The sequence below is a fragment of the Apis mellifera genome, linkage group LG10 (assembly GCF_003254395.2).
Source record: "Apis mellifera strain DH4 linkage group LG10, Amel_HAv3.1, whole genome shotgun sequence".
Lineage (NCBI taxonomy): Eukaryota > Metazoa > Arthropoda > Insecta > Hymenoptera > Apidae > Apis > Apis mellifera.
This window is the reverse complement of record NC_037647.1, coordinates 6,409,296-6,426,405: the sequence shown is the minus strand read 5'-3', so window position 1 is coordinate 6,426,405 and position 17,110 is coordinate 6,409,296. Positions and strand designations below refer to the sequence as shown.

The 17,110-nt window shown below is 19.4% G+C and overlaps 4 protein-coding genes across 7 annotated transcripts; 2 read left to right on the top strand and 2 right to left on the bottom strand.

Annotated features, from left to right (window-relative positions):
* Positions 1 to 594: 594 nt before the first annotated feature.
* LOC726219 (myb-like protein F) lies at positions 595 to 4,625 on the bottom strand. 2 transcript variants are annotated; one of them, XM_026443171.1, is made up of 8 exons: positions 4,537 to 4,625; positions 3,584 to 3,732; positions 3,190 to 3,408; positions 3,000 to 3,119; positions 2,702 to 2,937; positions 2,571 to 2,640; positions 2,043 to 2,485; positions 595 to 1,933 (listed from the first exon to the last, which is right to left on the bottom strand). In XM_026443171.1, the coding sequence occupies exons 1-8, from the start codon at positions 4,556 to 4,558 to the stop codon at positions 832 to 834; spliced, it is 2,361 nt and encodes a 786-aa protein (XP_026298956.1). In that variant the 5' UTR covers positions 4,559 to 4,625; the 3' UTR covers positions 595 to 831. The 2 variants fall into 2 exon arrangements, with proteins under 2 accessions (XP_026298956.1, XP_026298957.1); XM_026443172.1 differs by lacking the exons at positions 3,584 to 3,732; positions 4,537 to 4,625 and having other exon boundaries at positions 3,000 to 3,090; positions 3,190 to 3,358.
* Positions 4,598 to 10,800, bottom strand: LOC412749 (ATP-binding cassette sub-family B member 7, mitochondrial). Of its 3 annotated transcripts, none has more exons than XM_396202.7 (12): positions 10,417 to 10,800; positions 8,089 to 8,340; positions 7,751 to 7,958; positions 7,487 to 7,653; positions 7,138 to 7,416; positions 6,868 to 7,042; positions 6,527 to 6,684; positions 6,284 to 6,447; positions 6,045 to 6,174; positions 5,709 to 5,984; positions 5,375 to 5,646; positions 4,598 to 4,722 (listed from the first exon to the last, which is right to left on the bottom strand). In XM_396202.7, exons 1-11 carry the CDS (start codon positions 10,591 to 10,593, stop codon positions 5,398 to 5,400), a joined length of 2,235 nt encoding a protein of 744 aa, XP_396202.3. In that variant the 5' UTR covers positions 10,594 to 10,800; the 3' UTR covers positions 4,598 to 4,722; positions 5,375 to 5,397. The 3 variants fall into 3 exon arrangements, with proteins under 3 accessions (XP_396202.3, XP_026298959.1, XP_026298958.1); XM_026443174.1 differs by lacking the exon at positions 4,598 to 4,722 and adding an exon at positions 9,755 to 10,031 and having other exon boundaries at positions 5,396 to 5,646; positions 10,417 to 10,776; XM_026443173.1 differs by lacking the exons at positions 4,598 to 4,722; positions 10,417 to 10,800 and adding an exon at positions 9,918 to 10,031 and having other exon boundaries at positions 5,396 to 5,646.
* Positions 10,801 to 11,749: 949 nt separating this feature from the next.
* Positions 11,750 to 13,750, top strand: LOC551463 (decaprenyl-diphosphate synthase subunit 2). The gene is made up of 5 exons (XM_026443318.1): positions 11,750 to 12,396; positions 12,476 to 12,604; positions 12,678 to 12,879; positions 13,011 to 13,433; positions 13,508 to 13,750. The coding sequence occupies exons 1-5, from the start codon at positions 12,065 to 12,067 to the stop codon at positions 13,661 to 13,663; spliced, it is 1,242 nt and encodes a 413-aa protein (XP_026299103.1). The 5' UTR covers positions 11,750 to 12,064; the 3' UTR covers positions 13,664 to 13,750.
* A 316-nt stretch (positions 13,751 to 14,066) lies between these two features.
* Positions 14,067 to 15,918, top strand: LOC412710 (trafficking protein particle complex subunit 3). The gene is made up of 3 exons (XM_396163.6): positions 14,067 to 14,218; positions 14,438 to 14,952; positions 15,653 to 15,918. Exons 1-2 carry the CDS (start codon positions 14,180 to 14,182, stop codon positions 14,933 to 14,935), a joined length of 537 nt encoding a protein of 178 aa, XP_396163.2. The 5' UTR covers positions 14,067 to 14,179; the 3' UTR covers positions 14,936 to 14,952; positions 15,653 to 15,918.
* Positions 15,919 to 17,110: the final 1,192 nt, after the last annotated feature.

The following is a 17,110-nucleotide window of genomic DNA, read 5'->3' as shown; positions in this document are numbered from 1 at the left end:
AAAAATTTTTATTTTATTATAATTAATAATTTATAATTTTATAATTAAATACATATACAGTATTATTGAACATGTAATACAATGTAACTTGAAAACTCTTTAAAATAAATATTGAATAAATTTTATCTTTTAAAAATTATATTTTATAAATTATTTCATATGTTATTAAACTATTTTATGTTTTTTAACTGTAAAAAATTATTATTCAAATATATTTTTTAATAAATTATATTAGATTTAGATATTTAGATTTTTTAATCTGTATGTGATTATTATAATAAATTTTTAATTGTCATGATTTTTGAAATTTGTAATAATTGTAATTAATTTAAAAAAATTATGTATTTTGATATAGTTATTTTTTAAGTTTATAGATATAAATATTATTTCAATTATGTATCAAAAAATTTTTTAAACTTGTTTTTAGTATTACTTTTTATTATTAATAAATACATGAAATAAATAATAATTTATATTAATTATTATATAACAAGTTATCTTAAGTGTAAAAAGTAAAATGAATAACTAAAAACTAATGTACAACATATATTTTTTAAAAGTTAGATTATAATTAAGGTAAAAAATGTACAAAGCTTTTAATAGTATATTCTTAAATATTTTATTACATTAAATATATATATAAGAAGTTTCTAATCTCTCATAAAATAGAGATATGCACATATATATTATAATCTTTATACTATAAAAAAAATATAGCACATGTTATGATTATTTAAATAATTTATGTTTTTTTCTATGACTTTATAAATACTTAAGTATTTTTTTTATTCATTTACATTTTAATGTAATTTATTAAAACTATCTGTTGATTCATTTTACATCAGTGTCAAATATATCTTTAATAATATCTTGTTTTTTTTTCATATGAGATGTATCATGTAAATTATGGAATACATCTTCTGTTATTTGTTTTCTTTTTGCTGTTGTATTATGTTTTTCATAATCTTGGTTTAGAAATTCAATATTTTCATTATTATCAATAGCTTTCATTGATGCTAATAACTTTTCTTTATTGTAATCAGTTATTTTTGTTTTAATATTATTATCATTTTTAATGCTAACATCATTTAGCATATCATGAACTGCATCATTATTAAAAGATTTTACATTATATGAAACTATATCAACGTTTTCCATTTCTTGTTTATCTAATTTATTTTTTTGTTTCTTATAGTTTTGAAGAAATATATTTTTAGTTTTCATTTCTATTTCTGTTGGATCTATTCTATTTATTATTGGTTTATTCAAATTCTTTGAAGAATTTAATGCATCTTTCATAGATATTTTTTGTGAATCATTAAAAATAATTTCATTTGTGTGCGATATTTCTGATTTATCATCTATTGATTCTAAACTATTAGTTTTGAACAATTTATTATATTCATCTTCAGGATATGATAATGATTCATTTTCAAAATCATCTTTTGTTATGTTTACATTATTATATTCTTGTATTTTTGACACAGCTTGTTCAAACATAAAATTCTCTAAATTTTCGGAATGTTTATATTCTGTTTGGATATTTTTTACATTACATTGAGCATAAATGGTTTCATCCTCCATAGTTTTAGTTTGTACATGCATTTCATCAATTAAATGTTGATAAAGATTTTGTGATTCATTTAAAATACTTTTTGGAGATGAACACTTTTCTATATTATTTAAATCACAGTGAGTTTCATTATTATACATAGATGAAATTAATTTAAATGTATCATTTTGATTCATTGTTAGATAATGTTCAATTGATTGTTTTTTTATTTCAGATTCTATTTCTGAATCACTTTCATAAGAATTTGTTCTTTCTTTTACTAAAATTTTCAATTTATCTTTATATTTATCTTTATTTATATTAGAATCAGAAAATTTTAATTCCTTTAAATCTGAAGTGTCATTTGCATTGTTAATCAATCTAAAAAAACAATAAGATAAAATATATTATAATTATAAATAATAAATAATATGTACTATGTATTATATGTAACAAATAATTTAAAAAAAAAAATTTAAGTTGTGCAAACCTTGAATGTAATTGCTTAGAATTATTAGTTTCTTTATTATTTTCATTTTCATTTTCACTTTCGCTATTTTCAGAAGAATAGGTAAGATCGTTTTCTAATAATTTATTAAAATTTTGACAATTTCGATTATTATAAATTTCTTTTAATTTATCTGTATTTATTTGATATTTTTGAACTTTACTTTCATATTTTTTTAATTGTTCTGAATTTTCTAAATCTATTATAATCTCTGAATTTTCGTTTATTACGAATTCTAAATCTTTAGATTTTTCTTCTGAATTATTCAATACATTTTTACATGGTGATTTCTGAAGACGATATCTTCGTACTTGTTCCAAATTTGTCATTGTTTCAGATTTTACATAATCTAAAACTTGATTTGAATTTATTCTTTCATCTGTTTTGATGTTTTTATCATTTGATTCAGATGTATGTAACATAGGCTAAAAATTATCATAAGTTAAATAAAAAAAATTATTTTTGAAAGATATAGATATTAAAACATTATTTGATGAAATTAATCTTTACCAAACTATTTTTTTGAACATCTGCTTGCCATTTTTTACTTTTTTCTGATATCTTTAATGGATTTGATGAGCTAAAAAAAAAAATTATTAAATATAAATAAATGATTGATTTATAATTTTATTTTTACGTACCTAATGTCTCTAAGATTCGTGAGAGATCGCGTGCCAAAACGTCGATTTTTATCAGGAAATAATAATTGTTGATTATAATATAATCTTCGTTCTTTATTGTCTAGTAAATTTTCTAAAGTTTTTAATTTTTCTGTTATTTCATCTAAATGTTTTTGTGTTTCTTTTCGTTTAGAAATTTCTAAATGTAATTGCTGTTTTAAACTTTTAGTTTCAAGAGACAATTTTTTATGCAGTGTCTAATGAAATAATTAAATTATAAGCATTAAATAAAAAATTATATATAAATATTAAATTATACCTGTATAGTATCTTGTTGTTTTTGTATTCTGTGATTTAAATCAGAAACTTCTAATTGTAACTTTTCTCTCTCTCCCAAATTGCGATCTTTACTGAGTTGTAATAAATGTTTATTTTGTGACTAAGAAATAGTGTGCAATTGTTGATTTTTTTATTCTTTGTTTGAAAATATTGTACATATTAATATTCACCTGTAATTGCTGAAGTTCATTTTCCTTTTCTTTTAATAAATCACATGTTTCCTTTTGTAAAGTTTTTAATTTTTTATATTTAATTTGAAGTACTCTCAATTCTTCATGATGTGAATTAATAATTCGCGGAAGTTCAGCATTTGTTCCTTCATAACGTTTTAATGCAGAATCTTGTCTTTTCTGTAATGCTTTTAATAATTTATTTTCATTTGCTAATTCCTGTGAAAATATATAATTGTATTCAGTATGCCTGTAATTAACATTTATATATGTGTGTATATATACATATATATATATATATATATATATATATATATATATATATATGTATATATGTTATATACATAAATTTTAAAATTATAAATTTATATAGCAAAATATTTAAAATTATTACATTTAATCGATAATGTGCATCGGCTAACTGATTTTGCAATTCTTTAATACGTAACATCTTTGCAGATAGAACTCTCTGTTCAATACTATCTTTGTTAAGTTTTGATTCTGAAGAAGGACAATGTTGAACATTATTTTGATATGGTCGTCCTATATATTAAACATTAATATTAATGATTATTATAAATATTCAGGATCAATATTTATTTAAAAATAAATAATAATATAAATATATTTAATTAAATTTATAATAATTTTACTAATAAAATTAATAATTATATTTGTTAGACTAAGAGAAAAAATACATAAAATTAAATATTGAAAATAATTTTAATAAAATTAAATATTAAAATATCTAATATAAAAAAAAGATAAATAAATAATTATTTTAACAATAGAATGTTAAAATAAAATTCATATTAATTACTACTAAATGTTTAATACAAACCAAATAAAGGATGTAAATTCTTTTTTTTAGATGAAAAATATGCTATATTTTTTAGAGGTGAATTAATTTTTGTTTCCACTGATGATCTTCCTAAATTAGAATTTTGCTTTCTGTAAATTATATATGTATGATTTTAAAAAATTCATAGTAATAAATTTTTATTCATTAATTTATATTGTATTAGTATTATAGTATTAATTTTTTGTTCATATTGAAAAAAATTCAAGATACATTTCAAAAATACAATAAAAATATAAATAACAAATAAATTTAATAATTTAATATGTCTAAAAAAAATAAAACTTACTTATAATTATATAAATTTATAACATAATTTTTGAAAACAAGATTTATAAATTTAACTTCTTTAAATACCCAATTAATTTTAATTATATATATAATATTATAATATATTCAAAATAAAAATTTTAAAAATATATAATTTTTTAAAACATATATAATTAATATTAAAATATTTATAAAATATTTAATATTGCTATGATTACCTATTGAGATTCTTATGAACATTGAAGTGTACTATAGGTAATGTAGGAACTTCAGTTTGCATTTTTTATTTGCAAATTCTACATCACATTGCATAGTCTTTGTAAAATCAAATTATTATATCATTGTCCAAACTTATTGAAAACTAATCAGCATCCATAGTTGTTTTTAATTGGTTTCCAAGGTAACTAAAGCACAACATTTCTCTAATCAATGTTTGAAATTACCTATATATATTTAAAGAAATTTGTTCAAATGAAAATATATTTTTGTAAATAACAGATGAAGATGGATGCATATATGTAAAAGAAGGAATATATCTACTGATTTATTTACAAATATTAGGTAGTATGAATCTTATGTGATAAATTCACAAATATATATAATAAAAAAGAATATAACTTTTACTTATTTTTTTATTTTAGTTTTTTTGGATGATTATTTTTAAACATTAATTTTGATCATAGTTATATTTTAGAGATTTAATCATAGACATTTAATATTTTGGCAAACATTTACTATTATATATAATGCACATATATTCCTATATTACAAATTTTTATAAATTTTAAACAAATTTATCTTTTATGATTTACTTAATTTACTATTATTACTATGTTACTATTTATCTTTTTAATACAATAATACAATAAACAATAATTAGTTTTAAATGATTTTAATTCTCTATTAAAATTGATAAGTATTTAATTAAAATTATTTTATCAAATCAATTTTTTTGTTTTAATATTTTTCAAATAATTTTGTTAAATTATAACAAATATATAAAATATATTTAAAATATAAATCTATCATTTCAAATTCAAAGTTGTACATTATTACCTGTGCATTATACAATTTCAATTTCAAACTCCTGGAGTTCTACAGTTATCTTTTTTTTCAGTAGATTTGAGTATTCCTATATGTTGTGTTTCCCACAATTTGCTATATAAAGAATTCGGCATAGCTAATAAACAATCATGTGTTCCTTTTTCAATTAAACTACCATTATCTAATACTAAAATTTCGTCTGAATCCATGACAGTAGATAATCGATGAGCTATAACAATAGAAGTTCGGCCAACAGTTGCTCTGCGTAATGCTTCAAGAATATTCTGTAAGTATTATATTATGGTTAAATAGATATAAAAGCATTTAACATATAAAATGAACTTACATATTCTGTGATAGAATCTAAAGATGATGTGGCTTCATCAAAAATTAAAATTGGACTATTTTTTAAAATTGCTCTAGCTATTGCTACTCGTTGTTTTTCACCACCACTTAATTTCAAACCACGTTCTCCAACAGGTGTATTATATCCTTTTGGCCATTTAAGAATAGCATCATGCAAATTTGCCATTTTAGCAGCTTCAAAAACTTCTTCCTTACATTTAGATAAATTACCATAATGAAGATTATAAAAAATACTTTCATGGAACAGAACAGTATCCTAAAAATATTTGATTTTAATATCGATACATATTATTAAATATTTTTTTAATTTGATTACCTGAGGAACAATTGCTATTGATTTTCTTAAAATATCTAAGTCAATATCTCGAATATTATGTCCATTTATATAAATTCCTCCGGATTGTGGTTCAAAAAATCGGTATAAAAGTCTTACTAATGTTGTTTTACTAAAAAATATATTAATTTAGTATATTTTAGTTATATATAAATTATATATATTATATATAAATATATATATACATATATATGTATATATATTACATATTCAGAACTTACCCACAACCAGATCCTCCAACAATAGCAATCTTTTTGCCACTTGAAATAGTAAAACTAATATCTTTAAAAATAGGTTTATCTTTAACATATTGGAAACTAATATTTTTAAATTCAATATTCGAATTATTCGAACTTATATTAAATTTCATTGCATTTTCTTTAGACTGGTATTAAAAAATATATTAGTCATTTATAAATCAATAAATTATTAAATCTTTTAAATTTAAATATAAATATAAGTACCTTAATAGCAGTATCCATTGTCATCAAAGTAAACATAGTTTGCATATCAATAAAAGCTTGTTTAACTTCGCGATATACAGAACCTAAAAATCCTAAAGGAACTGATAATTGGAATAAAAGTCCATTGACCATTACTAAATCTCCTACTGTCATAGTACCTACATTCGTATTATATTAATGAATTTTCATTTTTAAGAATTTTTAATACTTTAAATTATTATCTAATTATATATATTAAATAATAAATTATACATATTATCTATCTAATATTTTATATTATCTATATTAGTTATCTAATAATGTAAATAATAACATAAATATAATAAATATAAACAAATTACCTTCAATAATGTTATTAGATGCTAGTACCATTATTAAACTCAAGGCAGCACTAAATATAGCATTTTGTCCAAAGTTTAACATTGCTAAACTAGTACTCGTCTTAAGTGATGCTATTTCATATTTTTTTAATGATTTATCATATCTTTCAGCTTCAAATTTTTCATTATTAAAGTACTAACATAAAAATAAAAATAAATTATTTATAGAATAAGAATACTAAAATAAAATTATAATTATTACAAGTATTAAAAATAAATTACAAAATATACCTTTACTGTTTCATAATTAATAAGTGAATCTATTGCTTTATTACTTGCTTCATTTTCTGCTTGATTCATAAGGATTCTAAATTTTGTTCGCCATTGAGTAATTGCTAATGTGAATAAAGAATAAATTCCAACACAACCTAAAGCAATACTTGCATATTCTCCTCCACATTTTAAATATAACACTGTACTAACTAATGATAATTCAAATACAGTTGGTATAATATTAAATACCATAGCATTTAATACAAAATTTATACCACGACTTCCTCTATCTATTGTCTAGAAAAAATTTAAAATGAAGAAATCATCTAAATAATAAAAATATTAAAATAGATTTATTTATCTTTACTTTAGATAATGCTCCAGTTTGTCTACTCAAATGAAAAGCCATATCTAAATTATGTAAATGTAAAAATACATTTTTAGCTATTTTGCGAATAGAATGTTGTGCAACTTTTGCAAATACTGCATTTCGCAATTCACTAAATCCAGCTGCACCAGCCCGTGCTATTCCATCTATAACATAATGATATATGTGCAAAATAATTAAAATTAAAAACATAATAAGATATTTTTTTTCATAGTATATCATAATAATATATAATTTATGTACATCCAATAAGTAATGATGTTATTACAGTTGCAACTGTCTCTGGTGCAGTTTCCATATTTAGAATAGTAGTACCAGTAGTTGACATATATTGATCATTGAGAATATCTATTGCATATTTAAAAATGAAAGGGACTCCAACATTTAAAGCTTTTGCAGTAATGAGTAGACCAACAGCAATTTTAACTCTTTTTCGGATCTCTGGATCATCCTGTAAATAAATTTTTTATCTATATTATAATTTATATAATATTTATATAATATTTATTTATTATAATTACAAAAAAAATACAAAAAGAATGGTTAAAAATTAAAATATAAATATTAAAATAAAAATTTACTTCTGGCCAAATATATCTAAGCATTGCTCTAATCATATTTTTAGATTTAATTGGTTCTTTTTCTTGAAAATGAATACATTCACGACTTAAACTAGATACACCAGGATGAAAACAATCTCTTTTTTGTTGTCCTGATTTTCCTCCAGTAAATCCAGAAATTATTAGTGGAATTTTAACTGAAGTGACAATTGACTTTGATTGAAGTATATTCTTTTTTTTCTGTGTATGATCAATTACATTTCTACTGCAACACTATAAAAATAATTAAAAATTATAATATAATAATTATAGTAGAATAATATATATATATAATTAATAATAGAATAAATATTTATATAATTTATATTAAAATTTTAGTAAAAAACATTATTAATGTTTTAAATTCTCTTAGATAATATTTAATAATTTTAATTTTTATATAATACTTATAATTAATATTAATAATTTACTTGAACCAATATTTTATTTAAATTTTTATTTCAAAAAATAGAAAATTGAATAAGTGTAGTGAATACTATTAATTTTATTAAATTTAATTTAATTTTTATTAAATTATTATATAATTTATAAATTATAAATTTTCTATAAACCATATACATTCTTTTTATATTAATTAATGAAATGTACAAAAATTATTATATGATTCATTTAATATTGTAATATATTCTTCTATAAGATTTATTGCAATTAAAAAACAATTTGTACAATTATAACAATATTTAAAATTCTTCATATTTATTAAATAATTTAACATTTCTTTTTTTTTCAAATTTAAAATTTGTTTTGCTATATTATATATGTTTATTATATCTTCTGATGTAAAAGAATTTCCATATATTTTTATATTCCAATAATCTTTTGGTAAATTTGTATGTATTATAAATAATGTAGATTCTGCATTATAATTTAAGCCATTTCTTGTAAATGCCATATTTTTTTGTAAATTATTAGAAACAATAAAATCCAATTTAAATTTTGGAATATTAAAGCAAACTTTTATATCAGAAATATCAAAAAAAATTTCATCTAATGGATTATTTGATATAAAAAAACCATAATGAATATATAATTTAAGACTATTATGTGCACCATAGTTAATAAAAATTTGTGATCCTGACTTAAATGAATTCAATGTAGTAATTTGATAAAATTTATTTCTATTTTCATTTTTAACTATAGATGCATGTGTAGCAATATGTATATTATGATTAAATAAATCTAAGAAAGGAACTAAAGCTAAATTATTTGGATATTTTATATTAATATTTTGATTTGTTTCTACCTCAAATGTATCTATATATACAGCTCTTGTGTTAACAATATAATATGCCCATTTATATTTTTCAAATGTAATTATTTCTTTAAAATTTAAGTTACAATGAGAACAATGATCTTTCCTATTTACTTTCAAGTTATTTATAGATCTAATTAATAATTTAAAATCATTGTGTACTTTATGAAACTCATACATATAATCTGTAATAAATGATGGTAATAAATTTTTCTCCTTTTGTGTACAAAAATCTGGATTTGTTAAAATCTTTGGAAGACTATTAATATAATGATACCATTTTGAAATATTTCCTAAATGTAATTCATATACAATAAATATTGCTAATAAACAATGAGCACTATAATATTCAGTTTTTGAAAATAAAATATTGACATTGCTTTGAGATAAAGTGCATGTTGTTATTAAAATTTCGTAAGGTATTTTAATTAAGATATCATTAACTTTAATATCTTTTAATGTTTTTAATCCTCTACCAGTAATATGAAAGTTATATGGAACTAAATTATAAACAGATAAACAGTTATTTGTTAATAACCAAGATTTAAGATGCATCAGACTGTCTTCTTCGTTTTCTGCTATTTTTTTAATTTTTAGCTTCTTCTTTTGATGACGTTTTCTTGAAGTTCTACCCATTATGTAAATGTTATATCTGCAGAAGCAATAAAAAAATGCTTTGAGGTAAATACCTATATAATTATTACTTTTTATATAACTTGTTATATGTTATCTATTTATTATTATTTATCTATTGCATGTAAATTTTACAATTTAATTTTTTGTAACTTTAAATTTATAACTTATTTCCATAACTTAAGCATTCTAACATAACATAATTTTTTAATATAATGAAGAAAAATAAAAAGAATTAATGAAAGATCAATATCAATATTATTATAAATTTTTGATAAATTTTTATAATGTTTTAAATAAAAAATTGACAAGAATAGAAAGAGAAACGGAAGAAAGAAAGCGAGACAGCGAAAAAGAGGGGGGATGGAGGGAAGAAAATATGTAAATTAGAAATATTATATTACCCTAATTCCAAAAGTAGAATATATTGGATTACATATAGAAGTGTGAGAAAATATTCCTTCGTAATAAATGATTTGTTTTCGAGATTTAATTGAACACATCATAAATGATTTGGTCCAATATTTTTTTTCATTATATCCAATTCGTAACATACGACGACATAGAATAATACTTAACATAGTGTTAGAAATATTTATTCACAAATGAAAATACAAAAACAAAATACACAAATTAGGTTATTAGATCATAGTGAGATCACAAATCTAATAACCCACACTATAACGTATATAGTTATTACATCAAATATAAATACTTAAATTTAAGTATAAATACGTAATGATACTATGTCTATCTATATGGATCTATCTCAAATATTCAACACGTATAGATACATGTAATATATAATATATAGAAAGATATCAATGAAAATTAAAATATTATTATTTCTTGATTAAATTTTAAACTATTAAAATTTATGAACTTTTTAAATATATTTTTATAGATGATGCAAAATCTAAAAATAAATTATTAATTTAAAACTTTGCAAAAAATATTACAAGCGAATAAAAAAATAAAATATGATGTAGAATATAACTCTTAAAAATCCCTAAAAATATAAAATTATATAACTGCAAATTGTATAATCTAAAAATATAAAATTTATAACTGTAAATAACTAAATTCTAATAATCATTGAATTCAGATAATTAAGATTTTATATATATTATTAAAGTTTAAATATATATATAAAATTAATTAAAAAAATTGTATGTTTATAATAATATATATATAATATTCTTTTTATTTTTTTTTAAATTATATTATATTTTATATTTATATGAATATTAAATTACATAATTTTAATAACTTTAATAATTTTAATGTTTATCTAAAAAAATTAGACAAAAACATGGTATTATATTTACATGGAACTATATATAAAATTTTATATATAATTATATTTCTATTTGATATACGAATTTTTAAAACATAATTTTATATAAAATAAATTTCATATAATATAAATGTTTTTTTATGAATGCTTAAAATGTTGATATTAAAATTATATAATCATTATAAAAATATATTACTCATTGATATCAACTTTTATCATATTACTTATTTTTATAAAAATAGTTTATATTTATGAATTTTTATTTTTATTATTATATTATTTGTATTAATACCGAATAATTTTAAATAAATTAATATTCAAAAGAATAGTTTTTTATTTCATTTATCAATATGAAGACAATGTTGATTGCTGAATATTTTAATAACATGATAAATTTTATAATATGATATTATTTATGTCTAGTAACTTCGATTCAGTGAACATAATATAGATTATGATTGTATTATAATTTTATAGTTTAGTAAATTTTCTTTTAAAAAATTATTTAAATTAATGAATATTGCAAAACTTATTATAGTATATGTGAAAATACTAAGCAAATACATTAAAGTATATTGTTTTTAGTGATTTTTCATAATAAAAAATGAATAATTTTTGGACTAAAAGATGTATTATATCCTTCGAGAATAAGGTCAAAAGTGAAAGCTTGTGACGTTAACCATGTACTTTATACCTGTTGAATGCAAACCTAATGTTAAGAGAAAACAAATTTTTTGGGTGTGTGCGATACAAAAATGTTTACGAACAAAATTGTATTTACTTTATTGAGAAATGGAAATATAACTAGAGCAATTTTATGCAATGATCATAATGTATATTGTGAAAAAAATGTGCATATTTCTGTACAAAACAAATTCCATTTACATAAATTGAATAAAGTCGAAGCAAAACTTACAGGAAGTCAAAAGCCAGATTGGAATAGAGCTGTTTCAGAAGCAGAAAAAATTGTTGGATATCCAACATCATTTTTAAGTCTACGATGGCTCTTAAGTGATGAAATAGCAAATGTAGCTTTACATTTAAGGAAGTTAGTAGGATCTAATCATCCTTTGTTAAAAATAGCTAAGCAAGTATTTTTTAAATATATTTTTTATAAATAATAAAATTAATTTTTATATATTAACATTTATCCTAATTTATTATAGAAGTATTATTTATAATGGACGCAATAACATGCAAGCATGGGGTCTTATTGTATTATTAATTTCAAAAGCTGCTGGTCATTTAGGTGTAGATGATATAGAAGAAGATAAAGCAGCAGGTGTTCTTCACAGGTATTATATAAAATTATAAAATATCAAATTATAAATTTAAAATAAAAATAATTTTAAATAAATTGTGATTTAGTCAACGAGCTTTAGCAGAAGTAACTGAAATGATACGTACTAGTCATCTTGTTCATAAAGGATTAGTAAATATAGGATCTGATGTTTATTTTGAAACATCTGAGTTAAATGATATGAATTTTGGTAATAAAATTGCATTATTAAGTGGAGATTATTTATTAGCAAACTCTTGTGCTGAATTAGCAAATCTTCGCAATCAAGATGTAAATATAAAAATTTTGAATTATATTTTGATCTATATAAATTTATTTTTGTTATATACTATTATATGTATTATTATATTATATTATATTTATATTTATATTTATATATAATTTATATATATTATATTTAGATTGTAGAATTAATGTCAAGTGCTGTAAGAGATTTAGCAGAGGCAGAATTTGTAGGCCGCAGAGATAACCAAAATAATCCTTTACCTTCTATACCGCCTGAAAATTGTAAAGATTATGCAGTAAAGGAATGGACTCTTAGAAATGTTTTAAGTGCTGGTGCTTTACTAGGAAAATCTTGTAAAGGTACATTAAAATTAGCAGGACATAGCAATGAAATACAAGAACAAGGTTACAATTTTGGAAAACATTTAGCATTGGCTTGGCAAGCTTGTTTAGATTTAGGCCCATTTAATACAAAAGATCAAAATATAACATTTAGTCTGTGTTCTGCGCCAATTATGTTTCATATTGAACATGATCCATCAATTTTGATTGAAATTGATAAAGGTTTGGAATGTGTAAATAATGTAGATTATGCTAAGGTAAGCATATTAAATATAAATATTTATAATAATTTTTTTATTCATGAAGTTAATAATTTTGAAAATATATGTAGATTCATAAAATTGTTATGAGTGGTCCTGGAATTGAATTAACAAAACAATTACAAAAAAGACATTCACAAAAAGCAATGGAAGTTTTAAGTGTATTTGAAAAAAATGATGCAAGGACAGCATTATATAATATTATAGCAGCCATGGGAGACTTTTAAATAACAATATCAATTAGATATTAATAATACTTTATAATATATATATAATAGCCCAAAGATCAGTTTGAGGACTCCGTCCTATGTTAAGTTTTCAATTTCAAAATATATAAACATGTATTATTTATATTTTCTTTGTATTATAAATAGAATGTTAAGAAAATTTAAATTTTAATAATTAAGATAAGGTGAAATATTTATGATTGTGTATTATATAACAAGATATTATATATTTTATAATAAATAATATTTAAACAAACATTTTTAATATTAATTTCTTATTTATTATATCTATTTGATGTGCTTACAAAAAAATATATGTATGTTCAGATATGAATAATATTTACAATTTTATTATATTATAATATATTATATTAATATTTTTTTGAATACTAAAAAATTAATAATCTAAAAATTATTTTTATAATTATTCATAAATAGTCAAAATAATTTAATAATAAATTAATTAAATGGCGACATTATCAACCATAAGCGACTGTGACGATCGTGTATATAAATATGTCACGAACAAGTACGAAACTTGACTCGAAAAAAGTTGTAAGTATTTTATATTATATTAATTTTTATAAAATATTTAAATAATATATTTTTAAATTTTATTCGTTTATTTGTCAATTTTATTCTGTTTATATATTAGAGATTATATATTAAGATTATATTTTAAGAATGAGGTTAAAGATAATATATTAAAATTTCAAACTAAAGTGAACATTTGTTTAAATATGAAATAAATTTATATAAAATTATATATTTCAGAATTCAGAATTATTTACATTGACATATGGAGCACTAGTAGCTCAATTATTAAAAGATTATGAAAATATAGAAGATGTAAATAAACAATTAGAAAGAATGGGTTACAATATGGGTATTCGTTTAATAGAAGATTTCTTAGCTCGAACTGGATCTGGACGATGTTATGATTTTCGAGATACGGCCGAAAAAATACAAACTGGTTTTAAAATATTTTTGGGAATAACACCAACAATTACAAATTGGAGTGCTGCTGGTGATGAATTTTCTTTATGTTTTGAAGCAAATCCATTAACAGAATTTGTTGAATTACCAGATCATTGTTTAAATTTAAAATATTGTAATGTATTAATTGGAATATTAAGAGGTGCTTGTGAAATGGTACAAATGGAAATTGCTTGTTGGTTTGTACAAGACCAACTAAAAAATGATAATGTAACTGAATTGCGTGTTAAATTTATTAAAAGATTAGAAGATGCTATTCCAGCAGGTGAAGATTAAATTTTGTGTTATTAAAGGTATATATATAAAATTATTATAATTTTTGTATGTGTACATATATACATATTTTTTATATATACATTATTTTTTTATTATTTTTTTCATTAATTTATTCATTTAATATTTATAATTGATGTAATTAAAACAAAATATAAACAATATAAACGTAAAACGTACGTGAAATATTTTATATAGAATTATGTATTTTTAAAATATATCAATATAAAAATATAAAAATTTAAAGTATATTAATATGAAAAAATATGAAAATATTTTCTATAAATATTTTCTATAGATATATGTGATAATATTATTTATTTTATAAAAAAAAATATTAAATAATTTATTTTTAAAAACATATGGTTATAAGATAATTAAGGTTAAATTAAAGAAAGGTGAATTGTAGTTATATAAAGTAAAAAAACGTAAATTAAATCTTGTATATTTTATAATTTTAAGTATTATTTTTATATTAACTTTAAATACATATTAATTTATTTTTTAGTATTTTTTAATGTAATTTTTAATTTTTTTTAAAATTTTATTATAATTTTTATTTTACGTATTTCTATAACCTCTAAACTTTAATTTTTATTTCTTTATCAAAATAAATCGAGTAATAATAATAATAATAATAATAATAATAATAATAATAAATGAAAAAATTAAATAAATATATTTAATATATAATATATTATTTAAAATAATTTTTTATAGATGATGGAAGTGAAGTGCAAACATTGTAGAAAAAATCTTTTTAATAAAGAATGTATTTCTTTATTTACTTCTCATAATGAAATAAAAAAAAATCTTACTGATGTTGGATGTGAAACAAATAATTTTGAATCTTGTTCATATATATCAGTGGAAAAATTACCTAAATGGATTGAACATACTATAAATCAAGTAAAGTTTCTTCTAAATTATATTATTAAAAAAAAATTTTATTGTATCAAAAAATAAAAATTATATCGATGAAAATATATATAGAAATTTTATAATAAAATTTTTACCTATAACCTATATAATATACATCTTTTACAGGAATCTTGGACAAAGGGTAGACTACATTGTCCAAATTGTAATAATCGAATAGGTACATTTAATTTTGTAAATGAATTAAAATGTAATTGTAGTAAATTTATAACACTTCCAATTAAAATAACTAATAGCAAAGTAGACATATTTTTCTTTTCCAAATAATTCTAATTTATTTTAAATAATTCATCTTTTTATTGATCTTAAATATTATGCATAAAAGACAGATTTTAAAAATATAGAAAGTAGTATAGAAGTATAGAAATATTATAAAAATTGAATTCTACATTATTCTTCATAAATAAATAAAAAATAACAATTTTAAATAAATAATAGATATTCAAAAACGACTTAAGATAATTCAAACTATATATTAATATACAAGTAATGTAAATATATTTATTGCATTTATATAATATTAAGCAAAAACATTGTTCAGATATTGTTCATATATTCTGCAATATCTTATATTTGTATACTTTGCATAAAATAATTATTGAATGTAGCAAATATGTATTTGTATATGTATAACATAAATATGATTATTAATTATTAATTCTTATTTAATTTAATTTTTAAGAATATATAAATATGCAAAAAAATTTTTTTTTGTATATTGTTAAGTTAATGATTCATTATTAATGATTCATTTACAAAAAATATTTACTTTAAATATTCTTTATTATATATTTGTAAATTACTTTATTAACAAATAATATTTATTTTATATTTATAACAGTTGAATATTTCTTAATATATATATATACACATATACATGTACGTATGTTTAAACGAACTTAAAATGAATATTAAATGTATATCATCTTACATATAACACAATTATCTTATATATTATCTTTATAACTAATAAATTATATCACATATATTAAACAAATCTTATTTAAAATATCCATGATTAATCACTAATGCATAGCATTAAAAATGACTTAAATTGATTGTTATGTATTCATAACAAAGTGAAAAAATTAGTTAGACCATATAATATGTGTATTGAATATAAATTGTAAAATTTATTATTTTTATATATTATGTCATTTTAAAATAAATTTATCATTTGTTTATTGAACTTTAATTCTTTTATCATAACTAATAATTTATAGTTATTCTTACACAATA

Bases quoted from the DNA above. Each gene is read 5' to 3' on its own strand.
- LOC726219 (XM_026443171.1), bottom strand. From the start codon at position 4,558: ATGTTCATAAGAATCTCAATAG. The intron at 2,641-2,701 runs GTACGTAAAAAT...TTTTTTTTTTAG, and splicing joins ACGAATCTTAGAGACATTAG to CTCATCAAATCCATTAAAGA. The intron at 1,934-2,042 runs GTTTGCACAACT...TTGTTTTTTTAG, and splicing joins TCTAAGCAATTACATTCAAG to ATTGATTAACAATGCAAATG.
- LOC412710 (XM_396163.6), top strand. From the start codon at position 14,180: ATGTCACGAACAAGTACGAAACTTGACTCGAAAAAAGTT. The intron at 14,219-14,437 runs GTAAGTATTTTA...TATATATTTCAG, and splicing joins AACTTGACTCGAAAAAAGTT to AATTCAGAATTATTTACATT.
- LOC412749 (XM_026443174.1), bottom strand. From the start codon at position 10,015: ATGGGTAGAACTTCAAGAAAACGTCATCAAAAGAAGAAGCTAAAAATT. The intron at 6,685-6,867 runs GTAATTTGTTTA...ATACGAATGTAG, and splicing joins ATCTAATAACATTATTGAAG to GTACTATGACAGTAGGAGAT. The intron at 6,448-6,526 runs GTACTTATATTT...TTTTAATACCAG, and splicing joins CAATGGATACTGCTATTAAG to TCTAAAGAAAATGCAATGAA.
- LOC551463 (XM_026443318.1), top strand. From the start codon at position 12,065: ATGTTTACGAACAAAATTGTATTTACTTTATTGAGAAATGGAAATATA. The intron at 12,397-12,475 runs GCAAGTATTTTT...AATTTATTATAG, and splicing joins CCTTTGTTAAAAATAGCTAA to AAGTATTATTTATAATGGAC. The intron at 13,434-13,507 runs GTAAGCATATTA...AAATATATGTAG, and splicing joins ATAATGTAGATTATGCTAAG to ATTCATAAAATTGTTATGAG.